The 22563-nt window shown below is 37.2% G+C and overlaps 1 protein-coding gene across 2 annotated transcripts; it reads right to left on the bottom strand.

Annotated features, from left to right (window-relative positions):
• Positions 1–3442: 3442 nt before the first annotated feature.
• On the bottom strand, positions 3443–21102 carry LOC125649998 (solute carrier family 46 member 3-like). 2 transcript variants are annotated; one of them, XM_048877924.2, is made up of 5 exons: positions 21065–21102; positions 14286–15423; positions 11960–12043; positions 10132–10288; positions 3443–3853 (listed from the first exon to the last, which is right to left on the bottom strand). In XM_048877924.2, the coding sequence occupies exons 2-5, from the start codon at positions 15403–15405 to the stop codon at positions 3763–3765; spliced, it is 1452 nt and encodes a 483-aa protein (XP_048733881.2). In that variant the 5' UTR covers positions 15406–15423; positions 21065–21102; the 3' UTR covers positions 3443–3762. The 2 variants fall into 2 exon arrangements, with proteins under 2 accessions (XP_048733881.2, XP_048733880.2); XM_048877923.2 differs by lacking the exon at positions 21065–21102 and adding an exon at positions 15645–15784.
• Between the last annotated feature and the right edge of the window lie 1461 nt (positions 21103–22563).

Below are 22563 nucleotides of genomic sequence, written 5' to 3'. Positions count from 1 at the left end.
TACATGGCATGATCTTTAATATGTAAGTACCATCTCCTTAACATTCTTATGAAGCAACAGAGATATAACACAATGTATTATAACGTTAGGAACATTCTTATGAAGTGTTAGGAGGTACAATATGTGACAACGAAGTGTGAAGATAACCCAATCAGCAATATATAATATAATATTTAGTAGTCTTATTAATAAGAGGTTCAACGTTTTATGTTTGGCATTTCATTGATTTTGTTTGCACCACCCTAAGTGCATATGCTGTCACGTTAGCTAAACACAGAAAGAAAATGCTTGCCAAAAGGAAGTAAATCCAGTTGAATTTAACATCGAAATACATCTAGTATACACGAACAGAACGACAATAAACAAGAGGTACTGTGAGCAATGCTCACTAAGAATACCCCCCGCTTACCCCAATCTCCCAAAGGGTGTTGGTAATAGGTATAAACTACCTCTTTTCTGAGTGTAAAAAACAAATGGCATGACAAACCGAACCATATTGCTACTTCGATGTCCAGTGCGCGTGACCTTTGACCTTTTGACCCCAAAATCGATAGGGAACATCTTCATCCCATGGGTAGTCCATATGTATGATATGGTGACTGTAGGTGGAAAGGATAACGCTTTAGAGCCCGGAAACCATATTGCTACTTAGATGTCCAGTGCACTTGACCTTTGACCTTTTGACCCCAAAATCAATAGGGAACATCTTCATCCCATGGGTAGTCCATATGTATGATATGGTGACTGTAGGTGGAAAGGATAACGCTTTAGAGCCCGGAAACCATATTGCTACTTCGATGTCCAGTGCGCTTGACCTTTGACCTTTTGACCCCAAAATCGATAGGGAACATCTTCATCCCATGGGTAGTCCATATGTATGATATGGTGACTGCAGGTGGAAAGGATAATGCTTTAGAGCCCGGAAACCATATTGCTACTTCGATGTCCAGTGCACTTGACCTTTGACCTTTTGACCCCAAAATCGATAGGGAACATCTTCATCCCATGGGTAGTCCATATGTATGATATGGTGACTGTAGGTGGAAAGGATAACGCTTTAGAGCCCGGAAACCATATTGCTACTTCGATGTCCAGTGCGCTTGACCTTTGACCTTTTGACCCCAAAATCGATAGGGAACATCTTCATCCCATGGGTAGTCCATATGTATGATATGGTGACTGTAGGTGGAAAGGATAATGCTTTAGAGCCCGGAAACCATATTGCTTCTTCGATGTCCAGTGCGCTTGACCTTTGACCTTTTGACCCCAAAATCGATAGGGAACATCTTCATCCCATGGGTAGTCCATATGTATGATATGGTGACTGTAGGTGGAAAGGATAATGCTTTAGAGTCCGGAAACCAGTGCGTCTACAGACGGACGGACGGACGGACAGACGGACAACCCGATTCCAGTATACCCCCCCACAACTTGTTGCGGGGGGTATAATGAAGAAATCAGTCACTGAAACGTAACCATGATGATAAAAGTCTTGGTTGTTTCTTTGTTTTAAGTCCCTTCGACAATTTCACTAATATTGCATGTATTGGTAAAGTATCACATATTTAGCGCTCAGGGCCGAGTTTTACTAAACATCGTATACTCAAACGTAGACGTACGCGTAAACGTAGGCTTTGCGATTGATTTTACGTGCGTGTAGATTGTGTTGTACAAAGCGCCGTATCTGTATCTGTAAACGTAGATATTTACGTGGGCTTTCTCGTTACTTACGACTGGAACTCTTCAAAAGAAGGTAGAAATGTTTTCATAGTAACGAAAGCTACACATGCGTATTGCTTACTTTTCTTATACTTGATCTCGTCTGCTCGTCGTAAATGAATGACAAAAAACCAACGAAGCCCAACTGGTCCGATGCCGAGATGGACGTATTGATTGAGGCCTACGCCAATGCAATACAAATTATCAGAGGAAAGTTCTCCCCCACGCTTACATCAGAAATTATGAAAAGACGGGTTTGGGAGGACGTGACGCAAAAGTAAGTAGGCCTACCCTCGAGTGCCCATATTTTTCACCCAGATAGAATATATATTTTAATGAGAATATTAGTGACATCACTTAGGCTATAATATCAAGAAATTTCAAGGGTTCATGATGCGGTTAAAAAGTGAATGAAACCACTGATGTAAATTTGAATCCAAGCAATGCAGTAACCCATGATGCTTGCAGATAACAATTATGCATGTGTGAATACATGTATGTAGATTTAGTGGTGTGTGTAAAGTATCACCGTTATCTTCAACTTTTCATTGAACAGGAACGAAGTAAATTAAACTTTCAAACTTCTTTAAACGAAAGCGAGAAAAGAAGTTGAAATCAGAAATAATATTGTAGCACTATGAGATATACTTCGACATTTACGCATAAGCATTGATAGCACAAGGATTAGCGCACCAATCTCTCACGTCCGAGGTTCCGGGTTCAAATTCAGCGGTTTCAATAAAAAAAAATTACTCTATTTATTTCATTTTTGTTTGTGGTTTTTTTTTTTTGGAGGGGTGGGTACATTTGGAAAGTGAAACATGAAGAATATTTTTCTATTTGCGTGGATCTAAAATATTTCTGGGAGGGGGGGTTCAAATCTTAAGCTGATTAGGGATGTGTGTGTGTGTTGCAAACCACAACTTGTGGCACAAGGTAGTTGAGAGAGGGTGTAATAAGTAAAGGTCAAAATTATACATAAAAATATGTTTATTCACCAATATCCAGGGTCAAGTAAATTTACAAGTTCATGATAAATAAACTTTTATTAGTAAATGAACAGCTATATATGTAATTGGCAAATTTTTCAATAATATTGTTACATTCGTTGCTCATAAGCCAGATAAAGTTTTCTCTATAACACAGGTCTTGCACAAAATGTTCATAAACTCTATGAATGGTTTTCTTAGGCGTTGGTATGCCATATATTTTATGTACAGAGACCCTTTTTAAAATGTATTTAATTTTTAATTATTCCATCCCTGTACAGGGTGAATGCTGTAACAGTGTCATGTATGATAACTGTGGACGAAACAAAAAAAGAGGATACAGGACAGTAAGTCCAGTGTTAGGAAGAAGGAAGCATGTAGAAAAAGAGAAGCGGACCCTGCTCCGAAGTTTTATTTAAGCCCCGGGAGTTGATTGTGAGTACTGGTAACAGGCAGATCTTCATGAGAAGGGAACATTTTCTCGTTGTTGCGGTGATGGTTCTATTACGCGTCAACGCCTACCGCGACAAAGGAACTCCGAATTCAAGGTTACATCGTAAAGACCCTTGATTCTCACTTCTAAATGCCGAGCGTTTGGCTACAGAGCAATCACTACCTATGTTTACGTCATAGGTTTTACGCGGCCATAGCACGAGCATGGCTCGGAATTCATGACCTTACGGTCATGAAGCTAACGTTTAGTGCATTTAAGAATGGATAATATACAAGCAGCCTTGAATTGTATCTATTTACCAACAGTATTTTGAAATTTATGAATGCAATATAAATAGCTCTCTTTAATTGGTTCCTGTTGCATCCAAATAGTTTTTCTGTAAGAAGTATCCTCAACAAAGTAATGACGTATAGTGTATGGGGAAGATTGTGTTAACGTATTGCCTGATGATATCAACTATTTCTGCAATGCGATCCAGCTCTGAACCATTTTTAAATACTTTTTTCCAGAACATAACAAGATCATTAATCGTATTTCGCATTGAATGGACACCATACGCTTCTCTGGTCACAAAGGAATTATCACAATGTTGTACTTTTATCACAATTTGACATCCAATTCCAGGATCTTGGATTTCTTTGACTGAAGATCGTACTCTTTCCCCATGAACTTTGGAATTATAACCAATAACCTGAAATACACAAGACAATTAACACGGAATCACAACCAAGCATCTGATGAATATATACTAGAAAATTTATACATTTTCAATGTTTTAGCCTTTGATACATGTATCTCTACAAGTTGTAAAGATTGCCATTTCCTCATGAATGCGTTGATAATGTAAACAATGCGTCTATGAATACATATAAATATAGTACGTCTATTTCTATGGATGGGAATTTCGACAGAAATTGAAATGAAATGTAAATATAAGAAATAAACGCCAATCTTCAAATTACAGCAGGATGTGAACTGCAACCCTTCACGCCGACATAATTAACGCGCTTTATGCCGACATTGTACTGTAACCAAAATTAGTGTTTAATTTGATCGGGTTCGATATTCTTTTATTTATTATCTCTTCAACTAGAGATTCAGTCCGTGCAAAAGTTTACCGCCACTTTTATAGTGTCACTCGGACATACGCATGTACATCTAGTCAAGTAACAATATAAGTTAATACTTCTTTCTATATAACTGGTCATAGTAATTGGTTGAATTGTTACATAATTATATATATACATGTATAATGTTGTAAGATATATATACATGTAAAAGCTCACTTGTAATTTTTCATTTTTGAGAACGTGTAAACATTGTGATACTTACGATAATTCGTAAACCTGTTTAATAGAGTTAAAGTAATTTCTGTAGTGTTATGTAATGAGCATTAACATTACGTATTGATGCCTATGAAAGGTGTAACGTAGTATTTATACAAACTATTTGTTAATTTGAAGCTTCTTACCGCACTCTCACGCACATGTTTAAACATATTTTATTGAGAAACTCATCAGGATTGGGCAACAGGCAAGTAACCATCGACGTAAGCGTCCGTCGTGAAGGCAGTAATGATCCTGCACATAACCGGAACATATAATTTGTAAATGTTATAGAAGGCGGAGTTTGCAAGGAATTTTGATGATTGAATATGTTTCGGCTACACATGTAGGCCAAATGTTTACTGCGAAACAACTTTATTATAGATCGACGTAGAAGCCACTACGATAGAAAGTACGGGAAATGTGTTTATCCTTGACATCACACAATCCACGTGTTCAGATACATGTAATCTACAGGATTTTAAGTATCTTTTGTTCAATTAATTATTGAATGCAAACTAAATTATGTGCAAGTGTTTAAGAATAAGATCTCACATTAAGGAGCTGTGAGAGTCTGGGATTATCAGACCATCCCGCTCTCCTTTTTCCTCCAATGTTGTCCTTGTTAGGAAGGCAGATGGATCATTGCGGCTGTGCATTGATTACAGGCAGTTGAACGCCAGAACCATTAAGAACAACTACGATCTGCCAAGGATTGAAGAAATTCTAGACTCTTTATCGGGAAACACCTACTTCAGTGTCCTGGATATGAAGTCAGGGTATCATCAGATTGAGATTGCCGAAGAGCATAAGGAGAGAACCCCTTTTACTGCCGGACCTCTAGGATTTTATGAATTCAACAAATGCCCCCGCTACCTATCAACGTCTTCAGGAACAGTGCTTAGTTGATCTCCATTTGAAGATTTGTTTTATATATTTAGATGACCTGATTATATTTTCTTCATCTTTCAGAGAACACCTTGATAGACTACAGCAAGTGTTTCAGCAGATTAGAAACTATGGGCTTAAACTTTCTCCCAAGAAATGTACCTTTTTCATGAGGAAGGTTAAGTATGTAGGACAAATTGTCTCCAAGGATGGGGTTGAGCCTGACCCACACAAGGTTGCCAAAGTGAAGAACTGGCCAATACCTCCTAATCCGGAAGAGGTAAGACAATTTCTCGGATTTGCTGGATATTATAGAAAATTCACAAAAAATTTCGCCAAGGTAGCCAGGCCACTGATATATGTCATGGCAGGGAAGAAGCCCGGAAGTAACAGCAAGGAGAAGATTAACCCTAAATGGAGATGGGATCAGGAGCAGGACGATGCATTTAACTTTCTGAACAACAAGCTGACTTCAACACCCGTCTTAGCCTATCTCGACTTCAATAAGTCATTCATGCTGCATACTGATGCATGCCAGACTGGATTAGGAGTTGTCCTTTATCAGGAACAGGATGGGATGGAGCGTGTCATTGCTTATGTCAGTAGAGGGTTTAGCCGTTCTGAAAAGCACTATCCCACGCACAAACTGGAATTCTTAGCGCTAAAATGGGCTATTACGGAGAAATTTTCAGACTGTCTCCAAGGGAAAGAGTTTACACTGACAATAATCCTCTGACTTATGTGTTGAGTACTGCTAAATTGGATTCTATGGGACATTGTTGGATTTCACATTTGGCCAATTATAACATTTACAGATCTGGGAAACTCGACATAGATACAGATGGATTATCTAGATTGAAAAATGACTCCGAGACCATATCATCTGATTCTATCAAAGCCATTTGTCAGACATGTCAGCCATACGCAGAAACATTAGCTGTAAATGAAGAAATCTGCCAGATCATGCAGCCAGTTACTGGTGAACTGGAGCAATTTGATATTGCCTCATTGCAACGAGCAGAGCCTTACATCACATACTGGACCCAGCAAGTGTTATCAGGTGAAAAGTCATGCAAGAAGTCTTTGCAGACAGAAAATGATATTGTCTTACATCGAAACTTCTCAAAGCTGCTGGTTAAGGATGATATTCTCATGAGGGAGGTGAAGACTGAGGATAAGACAATTCAACAGCATGTCATCCCATCATCAGTAGTTCCAACCATAATGACTTGCGTACATAATCAGGTGGGACATTTAGGCCGAAAGAAAACATTATCACTACTTAGACAGAGGTTCCATTGGCCTAAGATGTTCAAAGATGTGGCTGACTGGATAGACAATTGTGAACGATGCATTAAGAGCAAACAGACAGTTGCAAAGACAGAGTTAGTAAGCATCAGATCATCACAACCTTTAGAGTTAGTTTGCATGGATTACCTTACTCTAGAGCCATCCAAAGGAGGAATTCAGAATATTATGGTGATTACTGACCACTTTACGAAATTTGCCATAGCAGTACCAACCATAAATCAAACAGCAAAAACCATGGCTGAAACCATTTTCAACAACTTCATCTTGCACTACGGAATACCAGAACAACTCCATTCCGACCAAGGCACAAATTTTTGTAGTAATATCAAAGAATTGTGTTTACGTTTAGGCATCTCTAAGTCAAGGACTACTCCATACCACCCAATGGGAAATGGAATCACCGAACGATTTAACCGCACTCTTCTCTCCATGCTAAACACTTGGGAAAACTGACAGAAAGCAGATTGGAAGAGTCCTATTAACAGCTTAGTTCATGCCTATAACTCTACAGTCCACAACCAGGTTTTCACCATTTTTCCTGATGTTTGGAAGAGAGCCTAAATTACCTGTATATGTTGTGTTTGGATTGTCCAGGCCACAGGATGATGACAAGTGTACAACGAAACACATATCCCGGATGAGACAGAGGTTACAAGAAGCATTCCAACAGGCTCAGACAGCAATGAAACACTCTCAACAACGACAGAAGATCAATTATGACTTGAGAGCGAGAGCAGCTAATTTGAGTGTTGGAGACAGGGTAATGGTTAAAGTCGTAGCTTATGATGGTAAACATAAGATCGCCGACAAGTGGGAAGACCATCCATACATTGTAATCTCTCAACCCAATAATAAGATCCCAGTCTTTAACGTTAGAAGAGAGGATGGCGAAGGACGATGTAGGATATTGCATCGCAACTTACTGCTACCAATAGGTTCCAAGTTTACTTCAACCAAACCTCTTCAACCTACACCAAGACCAAGACGGAAGGCAGAAAAGAGAGCTTCTACTGTACTCGAATGTACTAATGGCGATGCTTCTCTTATAATTTGATTCAGATAGTGAATTTTCATTTATACATTTTCCTATAATTAGCAGAAATTCACAGAAAGAGACCTCAAGTAAGATATCCTTCACTGTGATATTAAATTCCCTGAACCCATACAGGAGTTGTTTATTAACAACCTACAAACCTGTTACAATAGAAAATAGCGTAAGTAATTGCTTATTTCATAAATGAGAAAGGAAAGGTAATTCATTCTACAGCCAAGCAAAAAATAAAATAAAAAATAGAATAATAAATAACTGCCTGCCTCATCAAAATTTGAAATTTTTGGCTTGAAAAACTATTTATAAATTTTTGGTCTTATCCGATTATCATTACATTCATAGATGAAATATCAATTAAGCTTACACAAGTGAGTTTTTTAGATAGTGGTTTACATTTGATGCTATCACGTCTTATAAAGAGTACAACCAACATTCGATTATTTATCTCACAGTGTGTGATACATGAAAGGTGAAGATAACTAACAGTGATCAATCTCACAACTCCCACAAGCAATACAAAATAGACAGTTGGGCAAACACTGACCCCTGGACACAATAAAGGTGGGATAAGGTGCCCAGGAGGAGTAAGCATCCCCTGTCGACCGGTTTCAAACATCATACGAAATTTCAAAATTGATTTAAAATAAGTCAGTAAATTCGTCCTAGCATCATTAAGTAAGGTTTTTAAAAAAAAAGAAACACGTTTTTCCTCACAATACTAGTTTTAGGTTGACTTTGATTTTCCTTCAATATTTAGTCATATTGCCAATTAAAATTGTTTCCCTGAACATTTGTACCCTCTTCGCTCAAAAACCTTATCTAATATTAATTACAAGTTACATCTTCATACATATATTATATAAAGATCATATATCGCAAAATAAGTAATAGGCAAATGACTTTCAGACAAAGGTCACTCAACATATACCTTACATAAAAAAAAACTTCGTTAACAGTTATTTATCGTTGTGCAAGTCATTCCTCATATGAAGTAGTTCCCAAATCAATAACATCAAAACCTATGACTTTTCATCATTTACACGACCATTCCTCACGATAAATTAAAGACTAGACTTTTTGACATCATAGACAGTTGCTTATTCAACAAAAAATGGAAAACAGAAATATTCATATCTCGTGATTAGTCATTCAAAAATTTACTTTGTTAAACACCACTCTGATTCCACGCACAAGTACTGTAAAGTTAAAATAAAAATATGCTAGAGTTCCTCATTGACAAAATCTTAGTGACCGTTGGTAATAAGGTCTTCCAACAGTCTGTTGGAATTCCCATGGGCACGAATTGTGCCCCTTTGTTAGCTGATCTGTTTCTATATTCACATGAAGCAGAATTTATTTTTAAAAACTTCTACGTATGAAGAAAATATATCTTGCTGTGACCTTCAATTCGACATTTAGATATATCGACGACGTTTTGTCTATTAACAATAATAACTTTCATTCATATGTCGATTCGATATATCCCTTTGAGCTCGAAATAAAAGACACCGCAGAGTCGTCCTCTTCTGCTTCATACTTAGATATTTTCAAGAAAGTAGACATTAACGGCAAACTGACAACTCAACTGTATGACAAACGGGATGATTTCAGATTCTCCATCGTCAACTTCCCATATTTATGTAGCAATATTCCATTATCACCTGCATGTGGTGTTCATATCTCTCAACTGATTCGATACGCAAGAACTTGTTCTGCGTATAGTCAGTTTTTAAATCGAGGCAAGCTACTGACAAATAAGTTGATGGTACAGGGGTTTCAACAGTCTCGATTGAAGTAAGCATTTCGCAAATTCTATGGTCGTTATAACGATATAGTTCGTCAATACAAGCTATCATTGGGTCAAATGCTGTATGCCATGTTTCATACCGATTGTTAGGCCGTTCTTGGCACACTCATTTTGACTACGGATAACTCCGTTTACCTGATCAGGATATAGGGTTCATGGCGGGTGTGACCGGTCGACAGGGGATGCTCACTCCTCCTAGGCACCTGATCCTATCTTTGGTGTGTCCAGGGGTCCGTGTTTACCCAACTATCTACTTTGTATTGCTTATAGGAGTTATGAGATTGATCACTGTTCGTTATCTTCACCTTTCATTTCATACCAATTGTTAGGTCGTTCTTTACACACTGATTTTGACTACGGATTCTTCCGTTTACGTGATCAAGATATAGGGCTCACGGCGGGTGTGACCGGTCGATATGGGATGTTTCCTCTTCCTTGGGACCTGATCCCATATATGGTATGTTCAGGAGTCCGTGTTTGCTCTCCTCTTATTTTTTATTTTTATTTTTAAAGGAGCTGTGAGATTGATCACTATTCGTTATCTTCACCTTTTCATGTGTTTCTGTATATATAAAAATGTCACTTACAGACATAAAATCAGAGATAGGAAGACCAATCCCGCCATGATAAGGAAGATAGTCCCTTTATAGAAGTAAACTGTGTCTTTGTATATAGCACTGAAGAGCATGGATCCAAAAAACGTGCATGCAGTTTGGACAGCAGCCATACCACCAAAAAGAGCACCTGTAAAACAACATATACGATTAAAGTACATACATGTATATCTATGCTAACAAAGCACCTGCAAATCAACACACAGGTTAAAATACATCAGTATGTCCGTTTCTGCAAAAAGGGGTAAACTACATCAGTGTGTTCGTTCTAAATTCGACTTAACGGCATGGGATACTTTTATATATCGTTTCAGATCACATAGTTATATGAATTCTGTTTATGGAGTATTTCGTTGATATTTGTTCAGTTAGAATGAATAAATTGTTCGGTAATTCAGCTTGACACAGAACATTACGAAGTATCTCCTTTTTGCTTTGAACAGTTATAATTACATACACACGGCATAGAGGCCACATATAAATATAGTTGGTGTCAGGATGTAAAAATTTGGTTGTATTACTATACACTTTTAGGCAAATCACACAAACTCGCATTTATTACGTACACATTTACAGGCTTTGTTTTACGTCCCGTCAAGGATTTTTCACTCATCAGCTGTAGGTGAAGTAGATATATACCTAGCGCCCAAGGCCGTAGCAAGTTTTTAACATGTGAACGCCTGTCGCTATATGGGACCTCCTTTTAAAAGGTCATACCCGAAAGAACCGTAATTCTCACTTTTTAATACCGAGCGTTTGGCGAAGGAGCAATCGCTGCCTGTGTTAATTTCTTAAATTTGATCCGGTCGTACCACAAACAGAGCTCGAACTTACGACCTCCCGGTTAAAAAGCGAATGTTCTACTACGGAGCTACCACGACCGGATGTAGAGGCTTTCAAAACAGCTGTTAGGATCTTCCACTACTCCAGCTACAATTTTGCGTTTTAATATCAGTTCCATGGAAAGACGGTAGAGATACTTTATACCACGTAGTTGACCTTATGTTTTCCAGCTTAGGATCGAATTACAAATTTTTACTTCCAGTAAATATCAACACAAATTTACACACTGAACAAAGCCATAACCCTGTGGACCATCCTGTTTCATAGCAATTGTATGACATGATCTTGAATACCTGAAGGGTTCTAAAAACTTATCATGAGGAACAAGCATGCAGTGTTTGACAATCCAAAGTTTTACAGCGCAATCTGAATTCTGCAAGCAAGAATCATGAAGAAGTTTCTCCAGTGATTTTTGCCTTTGACCGGGAGAATTAGTAGGACTAGACCTTGACATTATATTTAACCAGAATGTAATGGTTTCGTCTGTTCCTGGATCTGTGGACTCCTAAGCTTGAACATTAAAGGGTTCTACATTTCACCATGGGGAAACAGGTTTGCAATGTTTAATGTCCACCTACCCATACTTCTATAAGTTGAGAGTCAGTCGGAGGCTTTACTTTTAAAGTAATTAAAAATGTTAAGCAAGACATTTAATTTCATTCATATGAGAGATAATTTTACTTGCAGGAACTGGCCTCAATTCTGTTCATTATCTACATTCCCCCATTTCCTGTTTTGCTTTCTGAGCATGCCCATTTTCAGTAAATTCCTCAGCACAATTAGTCAGGACTGACTAACAAAAGTAGCTGAGATTTGTCATGCATTTGATTAACTAGTGTGGTTATGTTTACTTCCAACAAACGTCTGTACGTGTTCATTTTTTACTGTCCCCATATTTAGCGTCATCGAAGGGGGATAACTTCCATTCCTCCATATTATTGTTTACATTATTGTTTACCTTGCTTGTCACCAGGTGTTTCCCTGGACATGATGACTCTCATCATTACGATTCCCATTGATGTTCCAAATCCAATAACTGTAGCTGAAGATTTAATGCATAAGAAATTTTAAGAATGTAAACAATTTTAGTGTTCAAAATTTGTTGTATTTCACGAAATAATTTGAGCTAAATAGTTCAATATCCTGGTTTTTTTTAACAACAACAAGTACCGGGACCTTGTGAACAAAGCCATTCAATACCACTGTACAAACAGTTTCCCCATGGCTTTTTTCCAATTCTGCCAATTTTGAATTCTCAATATGCTTTGAAATGCCTCATATCTATCATATCTCGTTATCATGATGTATTTTAACATTAAAACTTGACATTGCAATGGCAATGTTGTGTTGGGTGTTTTATACCAATTGTTAGACTGTGCTTTATTTACTGAGTTAGATTACTGCGTTTATCTGATAAAGATAGTGGACCCATGGCGGGTGTAATTGTCAACAAGGGATAATTTACAATACAATGTAAGCCCTATACCTTGATCAGTTAAACGGAGTATTCCGTAGTCAAAATCAATGTGTAAAGAACGGCCTAACAATTGGTATGACACACGTCAAACAACATTTGACCCAATGACTAGTTGTATTAATAATTAGATCGTTAAATGGGATCAGGTACTTTGGGGGAGTAATCATTCCCCAATAACGTTTCATCATATATATATCAATATTTTGTAAGATAGAAAAGTTATTAGGTTATTTGTTTCAAATTAAAAGGTGAAGATAACGAACATTGATCAATCTCATAACTCCTAGAAGGAATACAAAATGAAGAGTTGCGCAAACACGGACCCCTGGACACACCCGATGAGGTATCAGGTGCCCTGGAGGAGTAAGCATCCCCTGTCGAGTGGTCACACCTGTTGCGAGCACTTTATCTTGATCAGGTAAACGGAGCAATCCGTAGTCAAAATCAGCGTGTAAAGAACGGCTTAACAATTGGAATGAAATACGTCAGACAGCATTTGACCCTAAGCCAGGTTGTATTGGCAAATTAGATCGTTATAACGACCATAGAATTTGAAAAATGTTGACTTTAAACGAGACCGTTGAATCCCTTTAAGGTAGTACTCTACATCGTCATAATGGCTGACTTCCTTTAAAAACATGGATGAAAAAATAGATATCAGCAATATTTGACTTTCCCTTTTCCATTTTAATACCTAGCCGAGTAGCTCAGTAGGTTAGAATACCGACTGCTGAACTGTAGGTCGCAGGTTCAAGTCCAGCAGGGGTTTTAAATTTTTTTTCAGATTACCTTCTATTAAAACTGTATTTTTCACAAAATAAAGTAGATTTAAAAATTTCAACTTCAAAATATTGTTGTACATATCCTCCACTTTTCATCTACATCAAATTTCTCTGGTGTAGCATACCTCCTTACCATAAAACTTGTCAGTAGCCTGCCTTGATTAAATAAAGTGCACCGCCACGGCACATGATACGCCCGTCACATATTGTTAACAGTATAGATTGTACCCATTAAAACATTTTTTTTTATATCACCTTAATTAAATGTCACAGTGACCTTAAAGTAGGATGCGACACACCTTCTACCTAAGATGCATTAGTTGACCAATTTTGGTAATTCTAGGTCTAATAGTTTTCAAGTTATGAGCCTGACAAGTTTTTGCCACATATGGCCATATCTTCTTAATGAAAAGTCACAGTGACCTGGTTTTAATGTGCGACACACCTACCCAAGATGTATCTACAGACAAAGTTTGATGATTCTAGGCCTTGTAGTATTTAAGTTACGGGTCGGACACGAAAAAGCTAACAGACGGACGGACAGACATGAACTTCATACCATATTACGTCCCGTCTTAAGACGGGCGTATAAAAATTTATCATGTGTAGAACAAGCTCTTGTGCATCGAATCAGTTAGAAGATATAAACACTATTTGCAGGTGATAATGGAATACTGCTACATAAATATGGGACGTTGACGATGGAGAAGCTGGAATCATCCCATTTGTCGTAAAGTTGAGTTGTTAGTTTAACAATAAAATCTATTTTCAATAAAATCACGGAAACCATACAAGTGAAGTTATATGCCGTGTAAAGAAAATAAAGTCTTGCCGTAAACTGACTGAGTATGTCAATCTTCTAGATGCGTGTGAATAAAAAGGCCGTTTTGATCGGCCAAAACTAATCCTAGAAGGATTCATCTGTGGTAATTGTAAACTTCAAACATATTTAAAATTCAACAATCCGATCTAAGTTCTAATGCATTGAGAATAATTGTTACTAGATGAATGGGAGAATAACTTACTCAGAAACAAGACTACTTTGGAGCTGGTGATCCCCTCCACAACGAACGCGATGACTCCCGATATAGCTCCAATTATCGCCATAGCTTCGGGGCTCAAACACGTCACAAAAACCCGGATAAGAACCATTGCAATTCCGTGCTGCATTATCCCTCGGGCAGCGTGGAACCATCCAACATCGATAGGATTGAGGCAAAATGGAGGGCTAATGATGAATAAAACTTCTGTGTTGTTTCTCCCGATTACAGTCACCCATCCTACGACAAGGATAGCGAGCCCGATGTTATATTTCCATCTTATTCCAGAATATGATTTCGAGTAATAGAACTGGAGTGATTTTTGAAAAGATTTTATAAGATCTAAACAGCGCCAGGGTTCTTTGGTTTTCCTTTCGATAATTTCTGGCAACAGACACATTAAAATGAGATTACAAAATATGACCAGGCAAGCTGTGACAACCGACCAAATATACCCGGCAGCTTGTATAATATAACCTGCTATGACACCGCCGATTAAGATACCCATGCCGATACAGATTTCCATCAAACCCATGGCAACTGTTCGTTCTTTGCCGTTTTTTGTGATTTTTGAAGCATATGATAACGTAAACTGAATAAGTGCAAATGTTTCTCCGGTAAGTCCGAGTAACGATGACGGTATCAATAAGTAGTATAACTCGATATCAAAATACATGAAAGCAATCATAAAAAATTGCGAAATCAATATTCCAATTGCAGGAAACAGCAGCAGCCTTTTGATTTCAAAGCGGTCACTAATGCTTCCGAAGAACAAATTAGCGAGAATGCAAGGAATACCTGCACTTATAGCGACATAAATCAAAAACGTGGCCACCTCTGATTGGATGATTTTTCCATTGTCCGTGTCCGTTGTATTTGTGTTTGTATTACAGATGGAACTTTTCTCTCTCCCCATGGAAGAATTTGGAAACAGTTCTCTACCTATCGAGTACGGGTAATAGAGGGTAGTTGTGCCATTATAAATGGAGAACCCAAGCAGATGCAGGAAAGTAATCGGTCCTATTAAATATTTTCTCCGCGATACATTTTTAAAGTGCGCCTCCACTGTCGGGACCTTCTCTTTAATTTTGTCACTGCTTGCCATTTTCTTCTGGTTATAGATCTACAATAATTTAGGGGGGAAAGATGAACACAGTTGTAGTAACATTATTTTTTTAATCATACGAAACGCAGGAATATTTAAAATCCATGCACATGTTCCAATTTCTTACACCGATAACTGACCAACAATCTGTTGTTCCGATTTTAAGATGAGACGGATTCTTTATCTCAAATATAAAGCATTTCATAGAATAAGCTTAGAACAGTAACAACAGCACTGACCAGACAATTATACTGAGTCCGCTTTCCTGATTCACACTACGCTAGGTTTTACTAGCAAACCAAAATCAGAATGAAGCAACAGTCAACGCAGGGGGCGGATCTTATCGAATAGTTGACAGTGTTGAAGTCTTCACTTGAGATTATCTATATATAAAAAGTATCGAATCTATTAAAAACTAAAGTACTTGATTTGATTTATAAACGAGCATTTCGAAAATCCGGGAATGATTGAATATTGTTTAACGTCCCTCTCGTAGATATTTCACTCATATGGAGACGTCACCACTGCCGGTGAAGGGTTGCAAAATTTAGGCCTATGCTCGGCGCTTAAGGCCATTGAGCAGGGAGGGATCTTTATCGTGCCACACCTGCTGTGAAACGGGACCTCGGTTTTTACGGTCTCATCCGAATGACCGCCCCATTTAGTCGCCTCTTACGACAAGCAAAGGGGTACTGAGGACCTATTCTAACCCGGATCCCCACGGGACTTCGGGAATGAATAGTAACAAACAAATAAATATAATAGTATATCAATTTTTAAATGAGTATTCGAGATTAGATTGTACTAATATAAGAAGATAAGATATTTGTCCCTTTTCATTCCAATTGAATTTCCTGAAAATCATTAGGATGTGTGTACTATAGCTATCGGTTGGACAAAATTCGGATTATATGCGCTGGAATATCTTGTGTCCAATTATCCTTTTGGTCTAAAGATACATTCACAAAAACATAAGATCAGGACCCCATAAATGAAGGTGAAGATAATGAACAGTGACCAATCTCATAAACTTTATAGAGAATTCAAAATTGAGAGTACAGCAAATAAGGATCCCTGAAAACACTATCTAGAGGTGAAACTAGGTGTCAAGGAGTAAGGACCTCCATATCCCCCCTCCCCATTTTCACTGAAATTTTAACATATATTTAAAACCTAGTAATAAGTTATTTCCAGATGTTGTATAATCATGGCCACAAGATTATCACAGATTTAACTACATTTTGGGTTTCAGTAGAAAATGGTATATTTTGGAAATTTTACATACATTTTGATTTGGAAACCATGAAGTTCACGTCAGCCTATGTGTGGTTTATATACCAAAATTGCAGGTGATACAGGTGTACAATATAAGTTAAAGTATATTCTATAAAGGAATATATGCTTCTTTATCAATTTTTTGACCAAAAATGAGGAAATTCGGAATTTCAATTTGTTTTGTTCGTGAACGTGAAAAATGTTATATGCTAAAACTGATAATTATTTTGAAATATACATGATCTGGATATGAAATTATGATCTACATTTTCGTCCATGATGACTTCTACAAATGGCGCCCATATATCCCACTTTCTTATTGAACTAGTCATGCATTTGCATATGCAAATTACTGAGTTCTATAGGAACTAGTCAAGATATTTCTCCCTATGAACCGGTCCCGGCAGCTTAGTGGCCAAGTCACTCACTTCGCAAATGGAAGGCCCAGTTTTGATTCTCGATAACGGCGCCTAAGACGTTTATCATAGGTAGTACGTGTTCTTTCTCTAAGCGCCTGACATTTGAAGTAAATGTCACTGGTAATTTGAAAAGGAGGTCCCGTGTCACAGTCATGGTAAAACCAACACTGTTACGGACCTCAGAGTCCTGCTTACGTCAAACTCTGTAAAGAGTCCGCACTATTGCATCAGAGACCTGCTTAGGGGTCAAACTCTGTAAAGAACCGACATTGATACGGCCTTCAGAAACTTGTGGCAGTTAACCTACACGAGTGAGATGTAAAACAACAAACAGTTAGTCTACAAGGATTTAAGTCTGTCGAACGAAGGGTTCTCTAGTATCGGTTGGACAGATGAGATTGATCACTGTTCGTTATCTTCACCTTTCATGCAAAGCAATGATAATTAGAGTGAACTCAAGATCTCATGAAAAAAAACGCCCGTGATATCTAATTTGAATACAGTGTATATATAATTTAGTTATCAAAATGTATACATAATATACAAGTTTTACTTGTTATCACTCTTAAATTATCATAACAACGATAAGATACATGTGTACACAAACATTCAAGACGAAGTGCAAACAAACGATGTATTGCCCTAGTCTTGTTCATATCGACAAATTTTCCGTTAGATAAGTACTCATAACAAGTTCACAACTACGAGACTATGCGTCACGACCACAGTTTACGTAAATGTGAACATACACTGTATTGCAATACAAGTGTATGGTCTAGATGTCAACCATGAGGGAAAGAAAACGATTGGTTGATTGCAGTTTTACGTCGTTTTGGCATAATTTCAGCCATTTTTGGCGGTGAGGGAAAGAGAGGCAGGGTGATTCTTAGTTCACGAAAACCTTTAATGCGTCGTCTCTATGCTATATGAACATACGGACAGTGACCTCATGGAGCCCCTGACCCAGGAGCTGGGACTCGCGCTTTTAGTAGATGGCCCCTGCTCAGTATTATTCAACCTAGTTGCTTGCTAAGTAGGACGTTACAGGAAGAAAATTTGATGCTTACTATATGACACGCCCTTACATCAAAGGATCAATTCAGGGTAACAAAAGCATTTTCCAGAAAAAGTAACATCGTTTTATAAATTTCTTTAGTTTTCAGTCGTACAGATTTCATTTCTAACCTATAATTCATTATTAGAATGTTCAAATTAGCCTTCAAAGTTGGCCTAAGTAACATTTTCCCCATGTAGTTTAACCACCGATTTTGACACAAGTCCTTCAAGGCAGGTCTTCCCCCAAGATCTTTATTTTTGATAGCTTATAATCTTAAGAATAATTTGCAATAGTAAGGGGGCACCCTTGCCTTAGGGTCGAAATCATGCTAATGAAAATCAGATCTTCTCTAACAGTTCCACTGTCCGGTGGAACGGTTAGCGAAGATCTGATTTTAATTAGATTGAGTCGAAATTCACAAAAAAGAGGCCCACAGGCCTTATCGGTCACCTGAATACTAATGAAAAAGTATCACTACTTCCATGGGCTATGAAATCTAGAAAAAATTTCCTGTTCTGAATATCTAAGCTAAATTCTAATGTTCAGTGACTGAAAAAACAAGATGTGTTCTTAAAACTTCCACTTGTTCCAAAAACATTACTTGTGCTAAAAGTAGCTGGCAGTAAATGCTGTGATTATTTTTGGCCATGGTTTACTGTACGTTTTTATTTCGCATTTTCAACACTTTCTTCATATCTTATACAAGTATATTTTCCTTCCATAATCCATTCATTACAATTGCAAATTCTCTACAAAACGTAGTCAAGTAGAATAACCTCGCCATGGTCGATTTTATTCCAAGCACAATAATCATTTATTCTGTGCTACTCGACGAAAGCACATATGTGACGAAAACAAGAGGCCTGAAATTTACAATTGATGTCCCCCTTGTTCCAAAGATGCTTCATACAAATTTGAAAAAGAATTGGAATGATAGTTATCAAGAAGTTATAAAAGTCTATTGTTCACATACTTAATAACTGATCATTTTGGCCCCACCTCGATACCAAAACCCCTACCCCGGGGATCATGAAATTTATAATTTTGGTAAAGGACTACCTGATCTTTCTATATATCCATTTAGTTTCAATTTAGTATCAATAACACTAAAGATGTTATTCAAGTGATTTACACCTAAACACTATGTAGTAAGTTTGGCCCCGTCATGGGGTCAAAACTCCTACCCCGGTGATTATCAAATTTACAATTCTGTCAAAGGTCTTCCTGTTCTACATCACTATGCATTTTAGTTTTTCTTACACGTGTGCGGTTCTTGAGAAGATTTTTGAAAATTCGTCAATTTTGGGCAGTGTTTGCCCCGCCCCTAGGGGTGCAGGAGTTTTGAAATTTACAATTTATGTCCCCCTTGTCCAAAAGATGCTTCATACCCAATTTGAATAAGAATTGAAATAGTAGTTATCAAGAAGTTTTTTTAAAAAAAAGTTCAATTGTTAACGCACGAGGACAGACGACAACAAATTGAAACAGATCACCTGAGTAAATTCAGGTGACCTAAAAAGTATGTCATACATGAATTGTTGAGTTAGCCTGTCCAGAAAGTCTTTGGGAAAGAGTTCTGTTGTTGGTAATGCTGGGCAGAGATGTGCATTTTATTTATTGTTGCCAGAAATAAATGTTTTGTAAAATAAATGTACAAATGTATAGCAAATAGCGAGGTAGCTCGAAGTAATTAAAACCGGATATAAACCATTACAAAAATATGAAATATCATTTGGAGCTCAAAATGTGTAAACAATGCATGCATCAGTTGTAAAAGGTCTATCAAACAATTACGTATATGTCCACATATCAAAGGTATAGAAAAACATTTACGCAACCTTACATATTGTAGGTGAGAATCTAGGACGATTAGAGGTGAGGGTTTACTAAAGACTAAAACGAGATAAATAAATAAATGTTTATTCGGTATATATATATATATATATATATATATATATATATATATATATATATATATATATATACATACATACATAGATACCAAGGATAACCCATGAAAGCTTATTTCCAATGGGGTCCTTTGATGCAAGGATGTTTGCGCTAGGGGGTCATTTCTTGTTGACTAATGATTTTTTTTTTTTTTGGTTACCCTGAATTGATCCGTTACTGACCCTTTCACTGTCTGATGGAGACTTCTCTCGGTATCATTACTTGTTCGTACCGTTTTTCTCCTTTGTACGACCCACAATTTTGACCCGTGTGGATAAGTTAGTAATTTTAGGCATTAAAACAAGGTAGTATTATGTATGGTGTTCAACATCCCTTTCGAGAATCTTTCACTTAAATGGGGATGTCACCATTGCAGGTGAAGGCTGCAACATTTAGGCCTATGCTCGGCGCTTACGATCTTTGAGCAGGGGGATCTTTATCGTGCCACACCTGCTGTGACACGGGACCTCGGTTTTTGTGGTCTTGTCCGAAGGACCGCCCCATTCAGTCGACTCTTACTACAAGCAAGGAGTACTGAGGACCTTTTCTCACCCGGATTCCCCACGGGACCTGAGTACTTTTAAGTAAATTTGAAACATTGACAAATATTTGCGAGAGATGACCTGAACGTGAATATTTTTAGTGTTACAGTTTACATGTATTTCGGGTCGGTGATACAGGGCAAGGACCAACCCTGACTTCTTACCCCGTACACAGGGAAAGCTAAGTACCAAATTACTCTGTCTTTACAGTTTATTCTTGCAATAAGTCGTGTGTTTACAATTACAAAGCAAGATATCAACCAGCTGGATGTTGTATCGCCCAGTCTTGTTTATTTTAAACATCACTGTATTACTAGTAAAAAGAAAGGCAAATAAGCCCAGTGTGTGTGTGTTTTATTCATAAAAAGGGAAGTCAAACGGGGTTCTTTAAAAAGAAAAATTGTAAATGAACTGACCTGTATGGATCTACCTCTGATGTTGTTAGGTATCTCTGAAAAGTGGCATGACCTCATTTGATTAGTCTGTTTAATCTGTGTCATCAAATATAATCTGTGCTGTACCGCAATTATCATGTCTTGAGGGTGTGATAAATTGGTTGATTTTTTGCAATGGTAAAACTTACTGTTACTTCTGGCACCGAAAAAATATTTAATGTGAAAATATCTGAAAATTCATTATAATTCTTGCGTTCATTTGATAAATATCAATGACGGAAGAACACAGTTTATTCTTCTATTAAAATTTAACCAAACTAATGGAAATTGTGTTGATCCCAATCAAAATTAATATAACATACCAAAATACATTTATTCAAACTTTTGCTTTTTGATACACTTGTCATCAAGAAATTGGTTTGGTTTATACATTCATTTAATATGACTATATCCAGTGGTCCGTGTTTGCCCAACTCTCTATTTTGTATTGCTTATAGTATAAATGAGATTGATTACTGTTCGTTATCTTCGCCTTTCATTAAAAGTATAAAAGGAATACAAAACATGTTAATACAAAAGGTGTATACCATCTAGCCATCTGCGTTTAGCAAACCAGAAGTGATATTGTCTAAACGATCTTGACTTTAATTCCACATCCAAGTCATACTCCAAGTTCCCTTCAAAAGAAGAAATTCTTCAAAACCACGCTTCAGAGTTAATGCTTTACTTGAAATGTTCTACCTAGCCCCTATATTTACTCCTCACGAAAATATCCACTGATGTGAAGGAGAAACGTCAGACAAAATATGTCCCATAACATTTGCAAGAGGTGTAAATCAAATGTGGATTCTCAAAACTTCTAGTAAATTTGAAATCGCAACACTTTCCCAAAATCAACAGCAGCAAAACGTTAGACTTTTTTTTTTGGACATCATAGACAGCTTCTTACATAAAATGGAACATGGATCACTCTTCCGAAAAATTACTTTGTGAAGCATCTCTCTCATTCAACACGAAAGTACTCTGAAGTTAATATTAAAAACGATGCTGGAGTTCCTCATTGACAATATCTTCGTAGTCTTTGGTGGTCAGATCTTCCAACGGTCTCGTGGAATATCAATGGGCACGAATTGTTTTTCTTTATCAACTGACCTGGTTTTGTATTCTTTTGAGACAGAGTTAATGCGAAAGAAAAAATATCGAATTGTGATATATTGTGATATTTCGACAACATTTTATCTATTATCAATACTCAGATTCAGCCGTGTGTAGATTCGATAAATACCACTGAAATCAATAAAAAAGACACAACTATGGATACGTTAGCAATATATACATTTACTTCTAGGGACTATAAACAGAAGAGAACAAGAGGTCCACAAGCATTATCGGTCACCTGAGTACTAGTTAAAAGTATTACTAGTCTCAAGAGTTAAAAATCTAGAAAAAAAATTCCTGTTCTGAAAATATCTAAGCCAAATTCTGATATTGAGCGACAGTATAAAAAAATATTTATTGAA

This window comes from Ostrea edulis, chromosome 5 (assembly GCF_947568905.1).
Source record: "Ostrea edulis chromosome 5, xbOstEdul1.1, whole genome shotgun sequence".
NCBI classification, from domain to species: domain Eukaryota; kingdom Metazoa; phylum Mollusca; class Bivalvia; order Ostreida; family Ostreidae; genus Ostrea; species Ostrea edulis.
This window is presented reverse-complemented; position numbering and strand designations above follow the sequence as displayed.